The following is a 21545-nucleotide window of genomic DNA, read 5'->3' on the forward strand; positions in this document are numbered from 1 at the left end:
ATACATTTTTGTTAAGGTCAACATGTAGACAATACCATACTATAATAAAGTGACATTGATTTTTGTGTTTAAAAAAACCCAGTAGAAGTAATATACAAAGGCAAAATGTATGTATAAGGTTGACACTGCAATTGCAGTTCTTTGTGAAGTGCGTGGGCACAATTCCTCAACACTGCAATTGCAGGGCCCGTCTCATAAGAGTTAATTAACAAATTATAAGAAAAACACAAATCACGAATGTCAAAGCAGGTAATTAATTATATTGAATACAGAACATCTATAAATAAAAAAAGGAATGAAATATTATTGTGGGTTAGTTCGTTCTGATTTTATTCATAATTAGTGCAAAAATTCAAGTAAGTATTCCCAAGAAATTAGCAGCTAGAATATTCTCTTTACCCTCGTAGATAGATCAGTAATATTACAAAATGAACCAGTTGTGCTGACAGTTGATTGTGCGTGCACTTGTAAGTGGAAAATATGATTACCAATTCAATTCACTTATATTATGTAGGTACCTAAAATGGAACACATTATAGAATTGGTCACTTGACCCCATTGGTTCAATATGGGTTAAGTGTAAATCTGGGATTAGAGCACTTAGCACTTATGTAAATAGATTGTAACTGACAGCCAAATTGCATGTGTAAACAAAAGCACGAGGTAAGTACTGAATTAAGAATAAAGTGAATGACACAACGAGAAAAGGAATTTGACAACATTCACAAACTGTGTAGATATATGTATTGAATATCCACCTAAACTGTTGTGTGTGTTAAGTTAAGTTTTGGTTAGTTTGAAGACAGCAATATAAGGATACTCACTACTTTGGTGGCTTCCGGCGGGAGGGGCTCGCACTTCATGATGGCGGGGATGATGTCTGGCTTGGTGGAGGAGGTAGTGATGACGACTGGCTTGTCCTTCTCCTTCTGCGCCTTCTTCTCCTTGCGCTTGATGGCGCACTGGTTCTCCGGCACCACGCACTCGGGCCGCATGCCCACCGCCAGGCACTTCTTCAGCCGGCACTCTTGGCACTTACGCCGCATGTACATGTCCATCTCGCACTCATGCCCAAACTTGCAGATGTACACCGCATTTTTGGTCACACTCCGTCTGAAGAAACCTGCAACCCAAGAAACACAAATTTGTTAGACATTGGAATTCACAAAAAATAAAAACTTTTTCGTGGTCACAGCCATAATTAAATAAATAATCGATCTTTCATTTTTTTTTTCGTTTTTTGAGGTTAGCACAAATATATTTTTATAAATTTACGTAAAAAATTAAGACAAATTATTGTGGTGCATGGCACGAGAAAAATACATTGGTGGTTGATCCTGTTGCTGGTAACCCTCTTCATTAGATATTTTTTCTTTGATAATGACTATGACAGGTGACCTAACAATACCTTAACTTATAGTTGTGGTTTTGTCGTTGTTGTTTTTATTTAGCAAATTTACTTTTTCACTTACGTTTAAATATGAGTGCAAGATCACCATAAGACAGATTAGATGAAATCATCTCAGCCAGATCGTACTTGTAATACATTTTGTGAAAAGTGTTTTTCGTAGAATAATAGAATATTGAAACAGTTAAAATAAACAGTAAATCAACACTGCTATTAAGTGATTAAGATATTGACATCAACCAACAATCTACAACCATAAAACAAATCATTAAATAAGGCATTAATTCTGTTCACGTAAACCATGTATTTTGATCCATTAAATTCTATATTGATGCTTATATTACTTACACTTTATAATAGTAGAACAATAAAACCACCTACATTCATAATGCTTTAGTTGTATTTATGTATGGGAAAATTAACGATCCAGAGTAAATAAACATTTTTTAAAACCAGCTTTACGAGTTCACGGGCGATGTACGATTTATTTTATTTTATTGATCGCATAAAAAAGATGCATAAAAATTTTCATGAAACAACATTTAATTATTGCATTGCATTTAAAGTTGATAACATTCTGCACACAAACATAGCCATTGACCATTCAATTAAAACGTAAAAGCAATTAAATTATTATCTAAATAAATAAGACAATCAGAAATGTTAACGCAAGGAAAATTACAATAGCTAGAAAGCTCAGAAGCTCGCAAATTATTATATAGCCGTCTTGTCGAGTACAAGAAAGTCATAAAAACGGTCTGTTGTCTTGTGGCAAATGTCAAAATGTTAACTGTATATAAATTAGGTAGAGGAGCACCTTGCTTGGAGTGATTAAGAAGATGAAGAATATAAAGGCTGAAAAGGATAAATAATAATACGAAAAGGTTGCAAAAGATGATGAAGAAGATGGCGAAGACGGTGAAAAAGATGAAGTTGGTGGACATGAAGAAGATGAAGAGGATCCAAAAGGTGAAAAAGATGAAGTTGGTGGACATGAAGAAGATGAAGAGGATCCAAAAGGTGAAAAAGATGAAGTTGGTGGACATGAAGAAGATGAAGAGGATCCAAAAGGTGAAAAAGATGAAGTTGGTGGACATGAAGAGGATCCAAAAGATGAAGATGAAAAGGATGCAGAAGATGAAGAATGTGAAGAAAATGAAGCAGATGAAGAAGAAATAGATGGAGAATATGAAAAGGAAGATGAAGAAGAAGAAGAGGATTCAGAAGATGAAGATGAAAAAGATAAGATAAAGAAGATGGAGAAACTAACCTTTGCATCCTTCGCAGGTGAGCGCGTTGTAGTGGTACCCCGAGGCGCGGTCTCCGCACACGAGGCACAGCTCCTCCTGCTGACGCGGAGCGGGGCCCTTCTTGGCGCGCTTGCCGGCCTCGCAGCTGTCGGCGCTGTAGCCGTTCAGGCTGCTCGGAGGGGACAAGTCTTCTCGGCCTGAACAGATTACAAACAACACCTATTAGGACAGTTGCAATATAAGATAAATAGATAAATAACAAAAGACTGAACGGAGATATGTTGAAAATATCATAGACTACGCTATGGGCGCGCTATGTTCTCGTGGCTTGGCCTATTTCAGCATATCGATCGCTATAAATTTCCATTGGGAGTGTATGGCGAGCGATATGCTGAAATATACCAAGCCATGATATGTAATCTGTGAGCCCCATTAACAAAATTTTGTGATTTTACAGGAGAGGAAGACAGTTTTGGAAATTTCAAAGCTTCATTATTCATGACAGAACTGAAAATGGTTGCCTTAACCTAAAAATTGAATGACAGGCATAAAAATGTATGCAAATTTCATGACGCCAAACTCACTGTTAGATATGATGTAATGATTTCATGTACTTTTCTGCTTGATATTTTTTTCCAGAAGCTTACATTTTTTATAATGACCGGAATTCAAATTGGTAACTTAACAAAAAGATGGAATTTTAATAGGTTAATTATTGTGGAAATATAAAAAAAAGTTCTTTGGTGGGATAACTATTCATGCAATTCAGGATAATGATATTGAATAGCAATATTAATGATAAATAATGGACAATTTGGACAATTTGTATAGAGCCGTTTTTTTTAATGAAAACTCACCTAAGGTATGAATTGCATAAATTATTAAGTACCTTTGTAACTGTTGCCAGGTAACCTACATAATATCAAATGACCATGAAAATCTTAATCTCTGCTAGACCAAAATAATCGTGTTCTTATAAATAGATTGATACGATACATGATTTGAATAGGTTCATTGAATTGCTCTATTTAGTGGCATGTGCATTTTTGCAGGTCATGATTGATAAGCATACCACCGATAGCTCCGTTGGGACCTCTCACTATTTTTCATAAACGACACATGTAACAGAGAGAATGATTACAACGGCATGATTAAAGAATGCCAGCCCCATTCTCACTGTTACCAAGTTCAAATACGGCGTAATACACTACCAAAGTTTTATGAAATACAAATTAGTGAATATGATCATTAGTTGTTACTATCCGAATGTGCACAATTGAATCAATCACCTTGAATGTAAATAAGTTTTAAAACGACTCTTTGTCCTTTTCAAAAAGTGGCCATTAATATTTCAAGTGTTCGCGTGTACTTTGGCCATGTTTTTTTTTCGGTCGGAATGTACAGAGAATTGTCTGGATACGGAATTGGCAGAATGCACAATAAGCGATATCGGCGCTGGTGGAGTTTGGTCTGAGAGACAAAGAAGTAGCGAGTTGCGAGTGCGAGTTGCGAGTTGCGAGTTGCGAGTAACGAGTCGCTTCGGCATTCTCGGCGTGTTCACGGTTCATTAGAATTCTAGACGAATTGCTGGGGACTCGATATAGGAAGTTACACTTCCGCCGCCGAAAAAACGTTTCGGCGAGTGCAAGATTATCTTCCGCGGGCAGGGCCGCCACTAGAGGCCCAACCGCCTCACTGCGAAAAAAAAATTATTATCTGTTGTGTCATCCAATTTCAGAGAAATGCGTATATGTCAGCATATGTATGCGTGATTGCCACCAAAGTTGATAGGATACATTGTCATAGACAAAGTTTTTATCTGCTGAGTTTCATCTCGATCGGTGATGCCGGGAAGTGGGTTATTTCCACTTCCAAGATTCCATTTCATTCATACATGAAAACAAAGTCTAAATTCAAATAGATCTATTTAAAAAATTAGGAAGATCGGTGAAAGACGTAGTAGTGGAAAAACACGCGGAAACACGCGTAACTGGTACGGATGCCGTGCGATAGCCGACCCCCGACATGATAAGTAACCAGAAGACGAAGAAGAATAAACAAAAACAAAAAAATGTGTAAAATATCGTGCGAGTGCGATAAATATGTCAAGCTTTCAAGTTTGGCAACAGCGAATAAATTTTACGCATGCAAATGAAACAAATTTTTATTACTAATTTACAAACGGCTTAGTTGTAGTTTAACGGGAAAAACTTTAAAGAACAATAAATAAAAACGAAAAATTCTTTTCACCATCTCAGAATGGTTCATTACGCTTTCATCGAATTATTTTCGAAAATCATTATTCGTAATTCGATCACATGTGATAATTTTACCGCAAATGAGCCTCAGGATCTCTTTTCAATTTTTTGTATTTAAGGCGATGCACTACGTAGTAATGCAAAATCATGTGTTTTTGGTTTCAAAATTTGTTCGCCTAAAAATGTTTTAGATGCTTTACGATCCGGATTTTATGGATCCGGCATCGGGATGTACTCCACGTCATACGGGGGCTCGATGTTAACAAAGCTAGTGGACCTGATGGAATACCTGCCCTGGTATTGCAGAGGTGTGCTGCGGAAATAGTTCCAGTTTTGACAAAGCTCTTCAAAATGTCCCTGAAGTGTGGCACTGTGCCCTCTGGTTGGAAAAAAGCGGTAATTCACCCTATTCCCAAGAAAGGTGACCGCTCCAACCCGGCCAACTACCGCCCCATAGCGATCACATCAGTTCTGTCCAAAGTGATGGAACGTGTGATCAACGACAAACTGCTCACATACCTCGAGAAGAACAAAATTATCAACGACCGTCAATACGGATTCCGGCGGAACCGCTCGTGCGGTGATCTTCTCGCGTATGTGACGCATGTTTGGGGGCGGTGCCTGGAACGTCACGGTGAGACCCAAACGGTCGCACTAGACATATCCAAGGCCTTTGACCGGGTCTGGCACCGAGGACTTGTCAACAAATTGCATTCTTACGGACTTCCCGCATCCCTGTGTACGTGGATTGCTGACTTTTTAAGGGATAGGTCGATTCAGGCGGTTGCTGACGGTTTCACCTCTTCCTCGCACTCCATAAATGCTGGCGTCCCACAGGGATCGGTTCTGTCTCCGACTTTGTTTTTGTTGCACATCAATGACCTTTTGACATGTGCACCGATTCATTGTTACGCGGATGACAGTACAGTTCATGATAGCTTTTTGTTTGACAAGCCCCCAAAGGGCACACAAACTCCAACGGCTCGGAGGGCTTTGAAGCAGAGAATGGACGGTTATCTCGAGAGTATTTCCTCCTGGGGTAAAAATAATCTCGTCGAATTTAATGTTTCAAAGACCCAATCCTGTCTGATTACGTCTAAAAGGGATCCAAATGATAATCTAGTCTCCTTCAACGGAAGCAATCTTCCGAACAGGCCTTCCATTGATATGCTTGGTGTAACTATAAGTGACCAGCTCAGGTACGGGGGCTCCATCGAAGCTAGAGTAAAGTTGGCCTCTCAGAAGCTGGGCGTACTGTACAGGGCCCGCAGATACTTTAATAGTACACAACTGCTCACCCTGTACAAATCGCAAGTGCGCCCTACTGTCGAATTTGGCAGCCATCTCTGGTCTGGAGCCCCAAAATACCTGAAAAAAACCCTTGACTCTGTGCAGAAACGGGCGGTCCGTTTGATAGATTCCCCAATCTTAACAAACGGACTGCAATCTTTAGAGCACAGGCGTCAGGTAGGTATGCTGTCCTTGTTCTATCGGTATTACAATGGAAGATGCTCTGAGGAACTAGCGTCATTGATCCCTTCGGCACCGGTGCGTAGTCGGGATACACGCCAAACGCGCGCCCAACATTTGTACACAGTTGACACTTGTCACATGAGAACGGGTCGCTTCTATGATTCGTTCTTAAGTTCAACAGCTCGGCTGTGGAACGAACTGCCGGCCTCTGTGTTTCCTCCCTCCTACAACATGGGACTCTTCAAGACCCATGTTCACTCCTTCCTCTCCACAAAAAGACCCTCCACACAGCATCCCCAAAGATGACATAGGCCCTGAGGGAAATTATTTTCTTCAGGGTCTCCTGTGTGGAGTAAATATAAAAAAAAAAAAAAAAAAAAAAACATAAATACCGCGAGTATAATACATCTTGGCCTTTGAAAAAATCGAGTATTTTTTACATAAGTCTTTTTATAAGCCCAGAAAAAAATAATTTATAAGGCCTATGAAAACTGCTTTAAAGTTCAAAATTTCCTACTTACGAACCCATTTTCGGTTATGGTTTTATTGTATAATGTGGCAAATTAAGTTATTTACAAAATGATCGGAAAACATTTAAATATTTATGCCTGAACATCCACAAAATAAAATAAAAGGAAATTTTTGGCCATGTTTTTTTCTTGCCTAAATCAAAACAGCTGGATGGTTTTAAACGGGAATTTAAGCCTTATCGATATCTACGTAAGGAGTATTATTGATGGCGGCTCGATTCAAAATATTACACGACGTAGTGCATCGCCTTAAGGTAGAATTTTAGATAAAACTCGCATTAAATAGGTACTCGATTTCAACGATCCTCTATGAAAAACGCTAAATCAAGTAACGAAAGGTTTAAAGAAGCAAGGAGTATTCAAGCGGCCTTCCCTAGGTTTTTTCGCCCATGTGCGCCGAACACATTGTGCATAAGGATGCGACGACCCTGTATTGCAGGCCACTTGTATCCGTTCCATTACGGGCATGTGACACGAATCCTTTATTCAAAACAAAATATGTCGATAATGGCAAAGGAAACAAAAAGTTTAAGCGTTCAGTGTAGCAACAAGCATATGTAGGTACATAAATTCATACCGCTGTTAGATTTGCTGTAACATATATTTCTTAAAAACGATACGTGTGACAGATTTGCCAAAGCATGCGGGTCCAAATACGGAATAATTTACTAATCGACTAGACATCGCCAGGGAAGGTAAGAAAAAAAACCCACCAAAATGTATTCATTAATTTATACGTGTTAAAATGATCATATCATTGACCTATATAAATGTCTTATTTGGCTGTGTATAATTTTGTGCGAATGAAGAGAAGCAGAATTCTTAAATTACCACATTTCATTAAACTGAAAAGTATAGTTCTACAAAACTTTTTAAAAGTGACATCTATTGATATTTTTTAACAAATTAATTAGTTCTGTAATGGTACCAAACATATATATTAGATTATTTATGCATACAAGTACTGGCCGCGACCGTGAAAAATTAACAAAACCCAAGTATTACTGAGCATTTATCTATTCAGTGAGTATTAATAACACGCTAGTTTGAACTCGGTACCTACCCTATACTTTGGTAGGATAATATACAACATGATTAGCAATGGTTGTGCGAGTCCAAGCTGGCGTCTTGTTTCGCCATTAGTGGCAATAGTAAATATTGGTCCGCACAACGCACTTGAGCAGCTCCCATCTTAAACATTGGTGGGAAGGCCTGAATACACTATCATAGTCACAATTCACATTCGATTCCATACGTTTTATTTAGGCCCTGCTTAAAATCTTGATCCCGACTATTAGCGTTTATTTACGGCTCAGTACAGAAAGAACTATACATACAGTATACTGCTATACATTCTATAGAATATACAGTCTGCGCGAGCAGAGAACAAAATAAAAGGAAAGCGAGGAAGAGTATAAAATATTATGCGGCCACCGAAGCCCTGGAATGTGCACCGCGATGGTTTACAAAAAGTGGAAAGAATTGTAGTACCGACTAATCCTGCGAGAATTCGAAATATTTATTATTCAAGATTGTTTAAATTACCATCTGATTCAAAAACTGAAGTATGATCGACTTGTTTTGCTAAATTTTGTTGTAATGATTTTTCAATAAATTATTTTATCAGTCTTCCCAAATGATTTTAATATCCGTCAGTTCCTCAGGCTAATTTGTTGGGTTTCGGGAACAAACAGCTAGTACCAGTAGAGTAATTTGTTATTTGTATGTTAAAACACATATGGTCTCATAGAAATCGCTGTGTCTCCTTTACATACATAGTTATACATATGAAGTAAGCGACGTTAAAAAGAGAAAACAAAGCTTTATATTCAAACATAAAAGTTAATCACAGAATAATTCAAATGTACACCCCTATAGAAACCAAAGGTTCCGACCGCAATTTGAAAAAAAAAAAAGATTATTTTTATATGAAATGACAAAAAAGTGAGGTAGCTATAATGTTTGAATACATTTGCATGTTAAAACATTTTTTTTTTGTTATAAGTAAATTTAATTCAGTGTTTAGAGGAAAAAACGTAAAGCGAGCCATTTTTAAAATTGTGTATGTCATCACAAATTTCACCTTTCAAAAACAGTTTTCGTTTCGATTATGTTCAGAAATATCCCATTTGTTTGGATTTTATTGAGAAGTGGAAATACACACAAATTCTCCGACTTATCAGGTCTGAAGGGTTAATAGAATGGATCTCATGTTTAGTGTCAACATACTTTATTTAGGGCTGTGCCTTGCTTAATAAGCTCCCACTAGCAATTATAATTATACGCCCTCAAGTTAAAAGTGCAGACTTCTGTGGGGTCCGCCGCAGGGGTTCTGGGAGAGCAGCAGCACATCAATAAATATATTTCAGAAATTGAAATGATTTGCGCTCTGTGTACACCTAATTAGCGTAGCATAATAGGTAAAACCGACGCTGTTTTAGGTTAGCGCTTAGCACTTAGTGCAATCCTGCGTCACAAATCTTTGCCCTTATCTTATGAATGAGCTATACCTGTTTATGTAAATATTTATGTAAGTATATCGAACTCAAAATGCTGTAAAAAGGAATTCCTCAACGTCCAAAACCTACGGTGACCGAAAAATAGACTGCAGGTATAAAGTTAATTACAGGAGCGCAGGAGCGGGGAGATGTGAGTTTGGATGGAATTCTCGAGTTGCGCTTTCTTTCCCGGCCTGGTACATAAACCCAGTAATATTGGAACTGGAGTTTATACGTGGAATTAATGCAGCAAACCAGTTTAGTATCGAGATAGCTTACGGCGGCCCACGCGGCCGACAGCCCGCTTGTTGTTGCCGTCTTTGTTAGCCAGTTGTAACTAAACTTAGATAACTTATTTATTCAGCATTAGGCCATTCCGCGCATTATTGTTAGCAGACTGAATAAGAAGACTGAAGACCGGTGCTTTGTCACGGTCTTCAAAACCAGCTGGCTGTATGAGTTATCTAGATGTGTTCTGCAACTCCACAGAGACACAGCAGTGGTCAGAGAGGCTGTACGCAGTGAGTTTCATTGTCGGGGAGTATCTTTATCGGAATCTGGCGTGGGAAAACAACATTGAATTCATTTGAATATATTATGAAACATTCAACCCTGAATGAACTGCAATTAATATTAAAACCGATATCAATAAAGATACCGTCTGTCAGGACGCATTGTCAACATAAAATACAAATAGTTTGAAGACAACTGCAAGTAATTGGTTTAGTATGTAGCACTCGTTTATCCTTTGCAGCGGCGACAGAATAAAGAGTCAAGTTTATAAAGTGATACGCTCCCGGCAAGAAGGTGCCTTTCATCTTGCGTCTCGCATCTCCCACCTCATCCCTGAACGAGTACCTTGTCTACCCTCTACCTACACCGATCTGATACTGGTCCACGGTACTGGAAACTAACACTGAGTCAACAACGCCAGCAGCAGCGCTTGTTTGCTCGTCATATTACTTCAAACACAGTAATCACACAACCTCGGGACGTGATACGTGATAGATGAGATATTCGGAGAAAACACACCGTATCTACTGCCTACACAAAACGGTGTACTCACAATAAATATTACATTCAATCAGGAAGATTGTAACATTTGCCTAGGTATGTAAGCCAAGGGCGAATATTGGCAGGAAATTCTCTCGAGGTAATGCTAATCTGCTAAACCCACTTTGCAATATCAACTGGGCACCTGCTTTAGCGACTTCCCACTCAACTGGACTTCCGGGTGGGTTCCTGGTTCGGTCCCCGATGGAGGCTAAATGCTAAAAAGAGCCAACTCCCTCCGTCCATCTGACACTAACGGTACCCTGAAGCGTTCGGCCAATGGAGTGCTAAATTTGGCCTGGACTTCGACCGAGAGACATGGCTATAATCTCCGCTGCGCAATTAATCTAGGAAAGTTTTTGCGGATGTAACGGCTGTGCGCGATAACTGCTTTCAGTTTTTATATAAGTTTAACCCATTTTTCGGGACGCAAGTTTAATTGAGCTTATGGTGGGTAAAAGTGAATGTTTGCGATTTGTGAGGTAAGAACATAGACATAATGGGTAAGAACCATTTGTTTATATTAGCATAGAAAAACAATTAGTGTTAGAAGAGTGATCTTTAGCGAATTGAAAGAAAACTGATATCGTCAATTTACATCAGACATATCGGCTTCTAAGCCCAAAACATACAAATGAAATTCCGTTCAGTAAAATAACTACACAGAGAAAACTTACTAATACAAAATATTGTCAAATTTTGCGTATTCTTGTTAAAAACGGGACAACTCATTCGTCAAAGGCCTGCTTTAAAGAATGAATTGACAGATTTCTTAACAAAGTCTTAGTAAAACACGAATGTGTTATGAGGGTGCCGGAACACGTGTTCATAAAAATTCTAACATTTTGTCATTATATTATAAGCGTAGCTGCGTGAACACGTGTTCCGATACATTCTGAATGTACAATTATTTTATTAGGAAATGGGCTGCAAGCATGTTTTTAACAGGATTTAAATAAAAAAAAATTTAAATCAGCAATACTCATTTTTTCTCGGTGTATATTTAAAGAGGTTGATCGATTTCACTAGGTATCTTTTTTGTATTACAGGCATCATTATCAACGAGGATTAATTCTTTAAAAACATATCTAGCAAACAACATTGAAGAAGAGTTGCTTAGCGTAATGGTGAGTATATATTTGGATAATTCTCACAAGATTAAACGAATTGTGTTGTATTCTTTAAGGTACTGGCCGCAAAGAATTCCCTCGCGGAGACAAAGCACGGACTATAAATATCAGCAGCGCCATGGCACGCCGTGGACGCTCAATTGTCGCTGAAACGTCATTGTCGTCTTTACTTGGGGGACTTCTATTGTTTGCGGGAGAAAAAGTTGTCCGAGCCGGATGGTGCGCGTTCCTTCCAAACGACTTTTTATACGGAAGCTGCGAAGGAATCGGCCCGAGGACTTGATGGACGATAGTACCCACCCTGCTACGTAATATGTTCTGTTCTCTGCGGATGAACAAACAATATTTTAAATTATTATTGTTCAGCTTCTTTATAATATAGCCGATGACTAAGCTCGGCGTAATCTATAAACATTATAAAACAATAATCAATACTTATAGGTAGAACATCAATAATAAATCTTTTTTATGTGAATAACGCACAAGAGTCAACAACTGCTCTCAGCTGAGCTAGTGAGACTATGGTACCCCCAATTGTGGTATGTTGTAAGGCTGAAGGTAGCGGGAGGGGGGGGAAGATGGGAAAGAAGGTGGGAAAGTACCTGGCTATTTAGATCTGGTCACCAAACATGGCTAAATCCATTTTAAGCTACGTTTCAATTCTGAACGGTGGTCTTACACCAGGGCGATACTGATACGTGCCGCAAATATATCTTATATTATTTTGCATGATTAAATTGCAACACAAATAATATTTACTAGTGCAAGCCGGGGTTTAAACCTGCGACCTCTGAATTGCTAGTCGAGAGCCCTACACCTGGACCAAGGAGGCAGTCAAAAAAATCTTGGTCATGTGAGATTAAAACCCAGTGAATGTGAGGTGTGTAATTATACAAAGAAATACAAGTAGGTGGTACCTACGTGATTTTGTTGTAAAACAAATTTGTACGTGCAATACAAAACAAGAAAAATTCAGACGGAATTTGGGTTGGCATTGCATATGAATAAAGGTAAAAAACGAAGACGACAAAATGAAAAGGGACAGGGGACATTTGAAAAGCACATTATATCTTTAAACTTTACGAAATAACGTCTGGTCAAATGTGAATAACTTTCATTGGAATATCCATATTCTCTGCATTTTTTTCTTGAATAATGACGCTTATGTAACGGATAGAACACTCGGCTAGCTGTCGGACGAATTAAATTCGATACTTACAGCAGGTACAGACCTACTCACCTTTTTAACACTTCTTAGTGAAAATTTATGCACAGGTAGAAGTGATGAAGCAAATTAAAATATTGTGAGGTTATTGGTAACCTGGGAATGTTGGTATATCTTTTACAAACGGACAGCAGTTGAACGGACGGCAATTGAAAATATTTAAATTGTGATTTCAGAAAAGAGGATTTCACTAACGATTTTTTGTTGTTTACCGATTGTTTTTTTCTTGTAAACTATATAATATCACTTTATAAATGCGAGACTAAAAACATTATATTAATTACACAAATTGTATTAATAAAGGTTACTGTCACTTCCATTTTTTTGGTTTAACAGAAAAAAAAAATAATAAAAACTGACTAATCTTTCGCAAACGTGCAATGGCGGCCGATGACTTTTTGGAATATATTATAATTATTTGGAAGGGTCTATGGCAAACTTTTAATTGAAAATACAACTAACTAACTAACCATCACGCCGTTTCCCCGCAGGGGTAGGCAGAGAGGACGGACCGCCAAACAACTTGGTCTTGGCACACACTCCTTGCCTCATTCTATTCTTACATCGTCTCACGCATACTCTTCTATTATTCTGACTCTTGACATGGTCCGACTCAAGTATCCGACTCACTCGATCGTGCTATGTCTTCCTCGGGCATCCCCGACTTCTACTACCATTCACATTTGCGTCATATATTCTCCTTACACTATTTTCCGTTTTTTTTTAAATATTTATTGTAAGTATATTTTTAATCCACTATAAAACCAGTCCTCATAACACAAAAGGCAATTCTCAAAATTATACTTAGGATCCCCATCAGAACTCCTACCGACTATGTTTTTAAAACCCTGAATGTAATGACACAAAAACAATTATACGCAAAAGATATACTAATTTACGCATTCAAAAACCAGGATAACTTTACACAGACAAACTCAGACAGACTCACAAGATCCACATTACAACACATGTTACACCAACCTACAACTAAAACAACTTTTGGACAAAGAAATATGCAGTATTATTCTATAAAATTATTTAATGTCCTCCCTTTTGAAATAAAAAACATTAAAAAAATAACTGACTTCAAAAGAAACATTAAGAAATGGATTATGGATAAGGGAAGGAAGAATATAGATATAATTTTGCAACCCAACAAAGACTAAAGCTCGTATTATGTTTTATTTTTTCTCTAAATATTGTTTTTTAATTTGCTATGTAGTATTTTAACATATGTACTTATACTATTTCAAACATATAACCATGTACAATGTGACCTTAGAACGGGGTACCCCAGTAAGGACACATTATCTTATATAAAAAAAATTGATAAATAAAAAATAAAAAAAAATAAAATAAAAAAATTACCAAATTGTTTGAATCGCTATTTCGCCATTTAGTTTTAATTGAAAGATATCATTCCTATACATTTTGAATAAGAGTGTCTCCAGAATTGACCCTTGAGGAACTCCATAGTTATGATCTCGAGTTGACTGTTTTTATCTCCCATGCTAACATATTGTTTTCTGTTATTTACGATTTGATAAGTTTGAGAACAGGAGCGGTTACGCCTGTGTTTTCTATTTTTTTAATCAGTGTTTCATGAATCACAGTATCGAAGGTTTTTGGAGGTCTACGAGAATTGCAATGACATAGTTTCCGTTATCTGTGCTGGTTCTAAGTTTATTTATAAAGTGATTGGTTGCAGAAAGGAATTAAATTTAAATCACTAAAAAGCAAAAAAAATACTCAAGGGCTTAAAAGTTTGACAGCTACTCAGACACGGCGCACGGAAAGTAGGAGATGCAGGAGATGTCGACTGGAGACGGGTGGCAATACGTGGGCGGGTGGGTGGCTGGGACGCCCACTCTCCCTCCTTGGCCTAGGTCGTGTGGCGCTAGGAGGTACCGGCCCCGGCCAGACCCGGTACGGTGAGTACCCGTACCCATCGACCACCTACTCCACACTCGACTCTACACCGGGTCTCTCGGCCAATGGTCAACACATGCATTCTCACCGAGGAGCAGAAACAAAGGCCTCAATATAATAAACTAAACAGCCTTCACGTTGAACATTGCGCTTGCATGGTTAGTTACATGTATCGAATAGACAATAGACGGCATAAATAATAAAAATAATAACAGTTTTGCTTTCATTGAAATTCTTATACAAAGTTCGTGAAATTTATGGGGCGATTTTATTCGAAACATACCATGAACAATGTAACAACAATAAACATGTGGGTACGTACCTAAGTGTACGTCAAAGATAATACATAAGTATATGATAGTTTAAGGTGTTTTAGTGCAATTTTAAAATCAAATTTACAAGAAAACTCTGGATTAAATGTGAGATGAAAGCATCAAAATTCATCCATTCTAGATTAAATGTATAAGTAACGTAAATTTCCCACAAGAAATATATTTACAAACATGATAATTGTTTTTACTGAAAACTGTACTTAACGCATGTGTGCGCTAGGCCTTCAATATTACCTATATAGAAATTGACAACCTCCGTTGCAGGGTGTTTAAATGCACGTCTCTGAACTAAGTATTCGAAGGATTAAAACTCGTGAGCGCAGCAATAGAGAATAAGAAATTAATATATATTTTTTAATTTTCTTAAATACATCGCTTTTGCTTGGCAGTAGAATGAACAGAGCATCAATGTTGTTACTTATTTAGGACGGCTGAAACTGTCAGCAAACGTCATCAGCTATCGACAGGTTGAAGGAACCAAAACACATTCCAGATACTAAGTTTGGAGATAGCGCTTTCGGAGTATCAGGCCTCCTACGTGAATCAGACGCTTTAAAAGCTCATCAGAATGAAGCCTTATACTTGTATTTTCTGAAAACAACGTAAGACAAAAACGAAGATTCATCGAATGTACATACTATTTATTACCTTCTAGTGTGGAATATGATAATAATATATAACAGGAATATGCATTGTTCGAAAATACACATATACAAAGCTGATTGCATACTGAGTATAATAATATATTATAACTGTGAGATGTACAAAACAACACTTCAAAAGCCGGATGATTTGCATTCCGCGAGATAACCGTAATTATTTATACGACCAAATTCCCCCGTTGCTCGCAGGCCGGTGATGAATGGAGGAATGCGAATAAAACCTATATCGGCTATCTGCTCGCTGCATCCTGGAGGTAATGTAATATATTCCGGAGGCTGGGGGCTCCGTGGGGAGAAGAAGGACCCACAGACGGAGGCTGTGGAAGGCGGTCGAGCGAGTCGTGGGACCACTGTGGGAGTGTGCCGACTGGACCGCCTGCAGGACGAAAAAGGATTCACGTATGGATTCACGTCAATTAAATGTAGTAATTAAAACGGATACCAACTCCTTTTATTCAATGTTGTTTTTTCAAATATCTACCATATGTACATCTAACATTATTAATATTATATACTTTGGTAACCGTTTTTGAAATAATTTTCGAAATGCATTTTATAACCTCTAGCTATACTGCCCGGTTTCGCAGAGCATATGATTTGCATATAGATTCTTGCAGATTAGATATGAATTTCTTACATTTCACTGGAAAACATTCTAATCAAACCTTTTTGGAATTCAATTAAAAACATGGAAGAATATTATAATGGAAAATGTAAATATAAATCCTGGCTCATTATGTGACAGTTATAAGGATATATCAAAGTTCTAGAACACGCGATATAAATAACGTTGCGAGCAGAAAGTAGTTGCGTTGAAAAATAAACTTCATCAAAAAATAATCTGTGCACATTTCGCGACGCCAGAGCTTACTACTCTTCATAAATTCGCTTTATAAATCTACATGCTTACTTTTTTATACCTTACACTTACGCCATTTTGCAATTAACGTTAGTCATTCAATTTATAATCATTATCATAAAGCTTATCTTCTGCACGAATACGGGCAGCGGAAATGCGACATTTACAATATTCTGCTTCTTTAATGCCTTGTAGTTTCGCATGAAAACGCAGGGAAATTGGTGATGATAGGTATTATTCATTGCAATATTATTATTCTTCAGTCTTAAGTGTATTCAATTTATGATACGGGTAATATTAATTTCTAGTAATTGCTCCTTGGATTCTATTATATTACCAAACGGTGCTAAATATTATTATCGGACACAATTTTTATACGAGTTATTATCATTAAAGGCTGTCATGCTTCAATACGCACTAGAAAAAAATAATTATAATCATAATGCCGTGCTGCGCTTCCTTCTTCTTTGGCCAACGTTTCGGAAAGCGTTAAAGTGGCCATCATCTGGCCTGATAAAATAAATCGCATAAAATAATTCCCACAATTAAATTGCATTATATTATGAGGTAATATCAATTTTAATTGATCTATTATTTTCACGTTAAACGTGATTGAAAAGACCTAATAAAATATTGAATACCCACTACAATAAGGAATCGGAAAAATACATACTTTGCATGGTATTTTGAATCTTAAAAAATGCTTCTAGCACACTAAAATAATTTTATTCGCTTGGCAAGGAAATAGTGTATTTTAATATAATTCTAGCTTGTAGTCACATGCAAACATTGATTTTTTTAGCGACTCAAAAGTGTCAAATGTCATAATTTTTCGTTTTCAATAGTCATAGTACTGTACTTATTTACAAGAAACCCTTAAATGTGTTATTTACACTGAACAGTCATCAATAAATAGAATAATGCTTATTTGTGTGGAAAAAATAGTAAAACCAAATAATATTTTCGTAATTCTCCATTATATTATAGGTATATTTTTTTAAACATTAGAAAGAGAAAAAAACAATTGTCTGAATATAAGCAGCTATGGGGAAACAATATAGAGCAGATATATGCATTTTTTATAAATATATAAACACACTATCTTGTAAGATAGGTACAATTCCAAAAAACATAATTTTTAATTATTTATTTTAATTTCAACGGTATAAAATATACCATATACAGTATAAACAGTGAAATCAGAAAATATACAATCAACAGAAACTCTAGATAGATATAAAAAGTTAGAGATACAAGTACATGCAAAACTTATAGGTAGACTAGGTTAGATTAGTGTGATAGTATAGATACATGATATAATATATTACAATAGCTAAAATGTATGCATTTATTTTCAGGTTTTGGTTGAAAGTAGGTAAGTGACAATCAAGCTGTTGGTTCACCGTATTGACTATTATTACTGACCCAAGTTTCCTCAATTGCCCCAGGCAGTTCATTTTATATACATATTTATTTGACTTTTTACGTAAGTATGAGTAGACTTAAATTTTATTGGTCATGATTTAAAAGATATGATATTAAAGCCTTTTTGTACCTAGCTTCTGTGCAGTTAAACAGATCCGTTTTGCATTTTTCTTTTTTTTCCATTTGCGTACCTATCATTTCATGTAATCTAGGTACAAGCGAGTGTTTGAAATGTTTAGTCTTAGAATTGTTACAATTAAAGAGGGTTTTAGAAAGAGTAGCTGTTATTTTGTAAAAAAACGGTTAAGTTATTACGAAAATAGTGTCAGCCGACACAAGGCAGACCGCTTGGCATTTTGGCTGTCACACTGAGAGTTAAAAAAAGGATTAAAACAAGCAACATTTCGATTAAATATGTAAATAATATGATTACGATCGGTCAGGTAGAAAGCAATATTTTTTTGCGTCGTATAATGGAAATAAGACATACAAAAGTAATAAAGCCTACATAATAATGGTGTTAAGAATGGAATGATGCGAAAAAACGGTAGAAATAATTATTATAACTAACTTCTGGACTAGGTTCTGAGTTCAAGAGAGGCGCACAGAATACTTCTCGAGACAATTTAATTTCCTAAACAATGCGTAATAATTCAAGCTGTGACGTTCAAGTTCCAGTTAACGTCGCGCGTCGTATCTCTTGAGGAATTCTGCTGCCCGGGAACGAGGCTTTTAGCTTTTAAGTTAGTCGCCGAGACGCGACGTTTGGTTTTACGAGTGCCTCTATATTGCCTATAGGCCGTCACCATGTTCGATTAGTCGACTGCAGATTGCCGGGGAATGTTAGAGAGGATGAGGAAGGGGTGGAGAGGGTAAAAGTGGGGGAGGAAGAGGAGGGGTCCAGGAAGGAAGAGAGAGGAAGGAAGAGGGAGGAAGGAAGACGGAGAGGTATTGCCGAGAGTATTATTATGGCGCGGGGGCAGTGAGCGGCCTTGACTTCAGCCAGTCTTGTTTACCTTAATAATAATTATTTATTTATTCCGTAATTTGGGGGGGTTTAGATTACCCTATGATCCAGAGGTTTTTCTTATTTTTCCCAGCCATCAACACGGAAATTTTAACTACAATGCTGAAACCTACTTGTCTAAACCATCAAAAGCTCTTGAACGATGAGATCTAACACAACTATTTTCAGCTTGCAAAAGTCATTTGACCTATGGATCTTTGAAATATTCATATGGCTGTGTGAAATAAGATAAAACGACAGATTTTTTATAACACGGACGAAGCCTGGTAACTGAATACAAAATTACAGCTGATTTCACAGCGCAATTATATTCACAGGGTGGCGACGCATTACACTATACGTTATTGCATTAGCAAAGCGTTTTTTATAAGCCATATCGCTCGCCATACAATCCCATACAGACCTGTCACACCTGACAGATGATGTGTTATAAGTGTGGGCGTGCGACAATGATATGACGTGATTTGCTAGCCAGGCAATATTTGAGAATGATGCGGAGCACCGTGATCACGCGGCTGTCAGCTACCAAAGAAACACAAAGAAATCATATTCCGCGGCAGTTCCCCAATTGATCTGACCTCTTCTCCCGCCGTAGAGAGAGGAAGGTTATAGCATAGTGTGAGACCTCAACATATAATCTGCATATGCCACGCCCAAATAAGCGTTGAAGCGATCACTTATGCGTATAGCATAATGTGTCTTTCGCGTAACGTTTAACCATCAATAATTAAAATATATTTATAGATGATTAGGTACTAAGGCCAGTGACTAAATAAATAAAAGCACAAGGCGACATTAAAAATACTTATGTGTACTATTATTTTTATCATAAACAAATAACGATTAGAAGTCTGATTTGTAAAATTGGCGAATGTCATTAGCACGCCTGAAACATTTCCTAATCAACCTACAATAAATAAGCCAATGTCAATAGCATACATATCGTGCTCGCGGAACGTGGACTATTTCACTTTTTATTATCAAATTGCGTCTTCGACAATCGGCCATTACTGTTATCAGGAGTTGAAATGAAAGAATCATTAACCGTTAGCGATAACATGCGACGACTTATACCCATAATCAATCAGTAGTAACCACAAGCGTAAAAGCAATAGCGTATTAACAGACGAGCGATGACTTGAATTAGAATTAACTACATTGTAAAGAAAATGTTTAACATTTTTAAGAATTAATACTATTGAACTTAAAACCTAGTCCAAGTATTCACAAACTAAACGAATGCATGCATAATGTGAAAATGGTAATAAGGAACTAAAATGAAAAAGATATTGGCTTAAAAACATACATTAATACAGATCAACAAACGCTGATTCCGAATACACAGGTTGTATTCGGAATCAGCGAAAATGTTATGATAAATGTGCTTAAAAGGGCTCGCCTTTGCATCATATTCCATACATAATGTTAAAGACAATATAATTAATCAATAAATTATATAATTGTATTTAATTTAAAAGTTATGAAAAAACCTTAACCTGGAAAACAATACGCACCCTGCAGTTTTATTATATACGAAAAATTAATAAATAGTCATTTAAAAACTAATAACACCGTGAGACACCCAAACGCCCTGTGATTGGTCGGCGGGTTCTGACAGCACTTAAACCGCTACCTGACGAGTTGGTCGGCCGCGTGAATTCAATTCGGACAATTTTGTGCGAATTTAAAAAGAATTCAGGTTTTTTTGGAAATATTGATAAATATTTAAGTTGGGTAAAATACATTTTTTTTATAACGACCCGAGTGACCTTACTTTTCAAAAGCGAGGTACGTATGACGTCACGAATACCCCGTCAGATTTCGATCGTTTTTGCGGGCTTTGAAAAATGCAAACATTGAAAATTATTTTATCTGTGATATCGACATTTGTAAAACAAAGTTAAAAGGGGAACTTTCATATATTTTTTTACTGGAATTTCATAGTGGACAAGTATTTTCAATATTATTACAGTATAATATAGAGATATCGTATAAAATAATTATTTTTTTTAAATTTATAAATGGTTTATGTTTGAGCCTGAATTTCGCATGGGTAATATATTTGTAATTCTAATTGTGTGTTTACTTAACACTATATTTCACCAGTGAGCAGATTTACCTCGAAGCAATTTTTATTTTTATCGTTGTGTAATTTGACAAATTTCCAAAAGAATCCACATAAAACAGCAATACAACAGACATTGTTTACAAATTATTGAATAGTGATTTCACACTAATCTGTCTAGTAGTAAAGGAGATAAATAAAAGTGGATTACTTCAGCGCCAGAGTTTTCGGAACAAGATTATTTTTTATTAAATCTGAAAAATTCAAACAAATGTTCAACAAAACCAATTATTTACACGTTCTGTGCCTCGGTCTAATTTGTTTGGTTTCGGGAATAAACAACAAAAACCCGTGGATTCAATTTGTTCGCTTTTATGGTATAAAACAGAACAGCTCATATGGTATCACAGAAATCGTTGCG

At 36.8% G+C, this 21545-nt stretch overlaps 1 protein-coding gene across 2 annotated transcripts in view; it reads right to left on the minus strand.

Moving 5' to 3' along the window:
- EcR (Ecdysone receptor) overlaps nt 1-21545 on the minus strand; it is a 690636-nt gene that overhangs the window by 9192 nt on the left and 659899 nt on the right. For both annotated transcript variants that reach the window (XM_089634810.1, XM_089634809.1), the window contains 2 exons: nt 2679-2855; nt 825-1123 (listed from right to left, as the gene is read on the minus strand). In XM_089634810.1, coding sequence (XP_089490936.1) covers nt 825-1123; nt 2679-2855 — 476 coding nt within the window. The remainder of the gene's footprint in view (nt 1-824; nt 1124-2678; nt 2856-21545) is intronic.

This window comes from Hesperophylax consimilis, chromosome 8 (assembly GCF_061612785.1).
Source record: "Hesperophylax consimilis isolate HC1 chromosome 8, BYU_Hcon_1.0, whole genome shotgun sequence".
Lineage (NCBI taxonomy): Eukaryota > Metazoa > Arthropoda > Insecta > Trichoptera > Limnephilidae > Hesperophylax > Hesperophylax consimilis.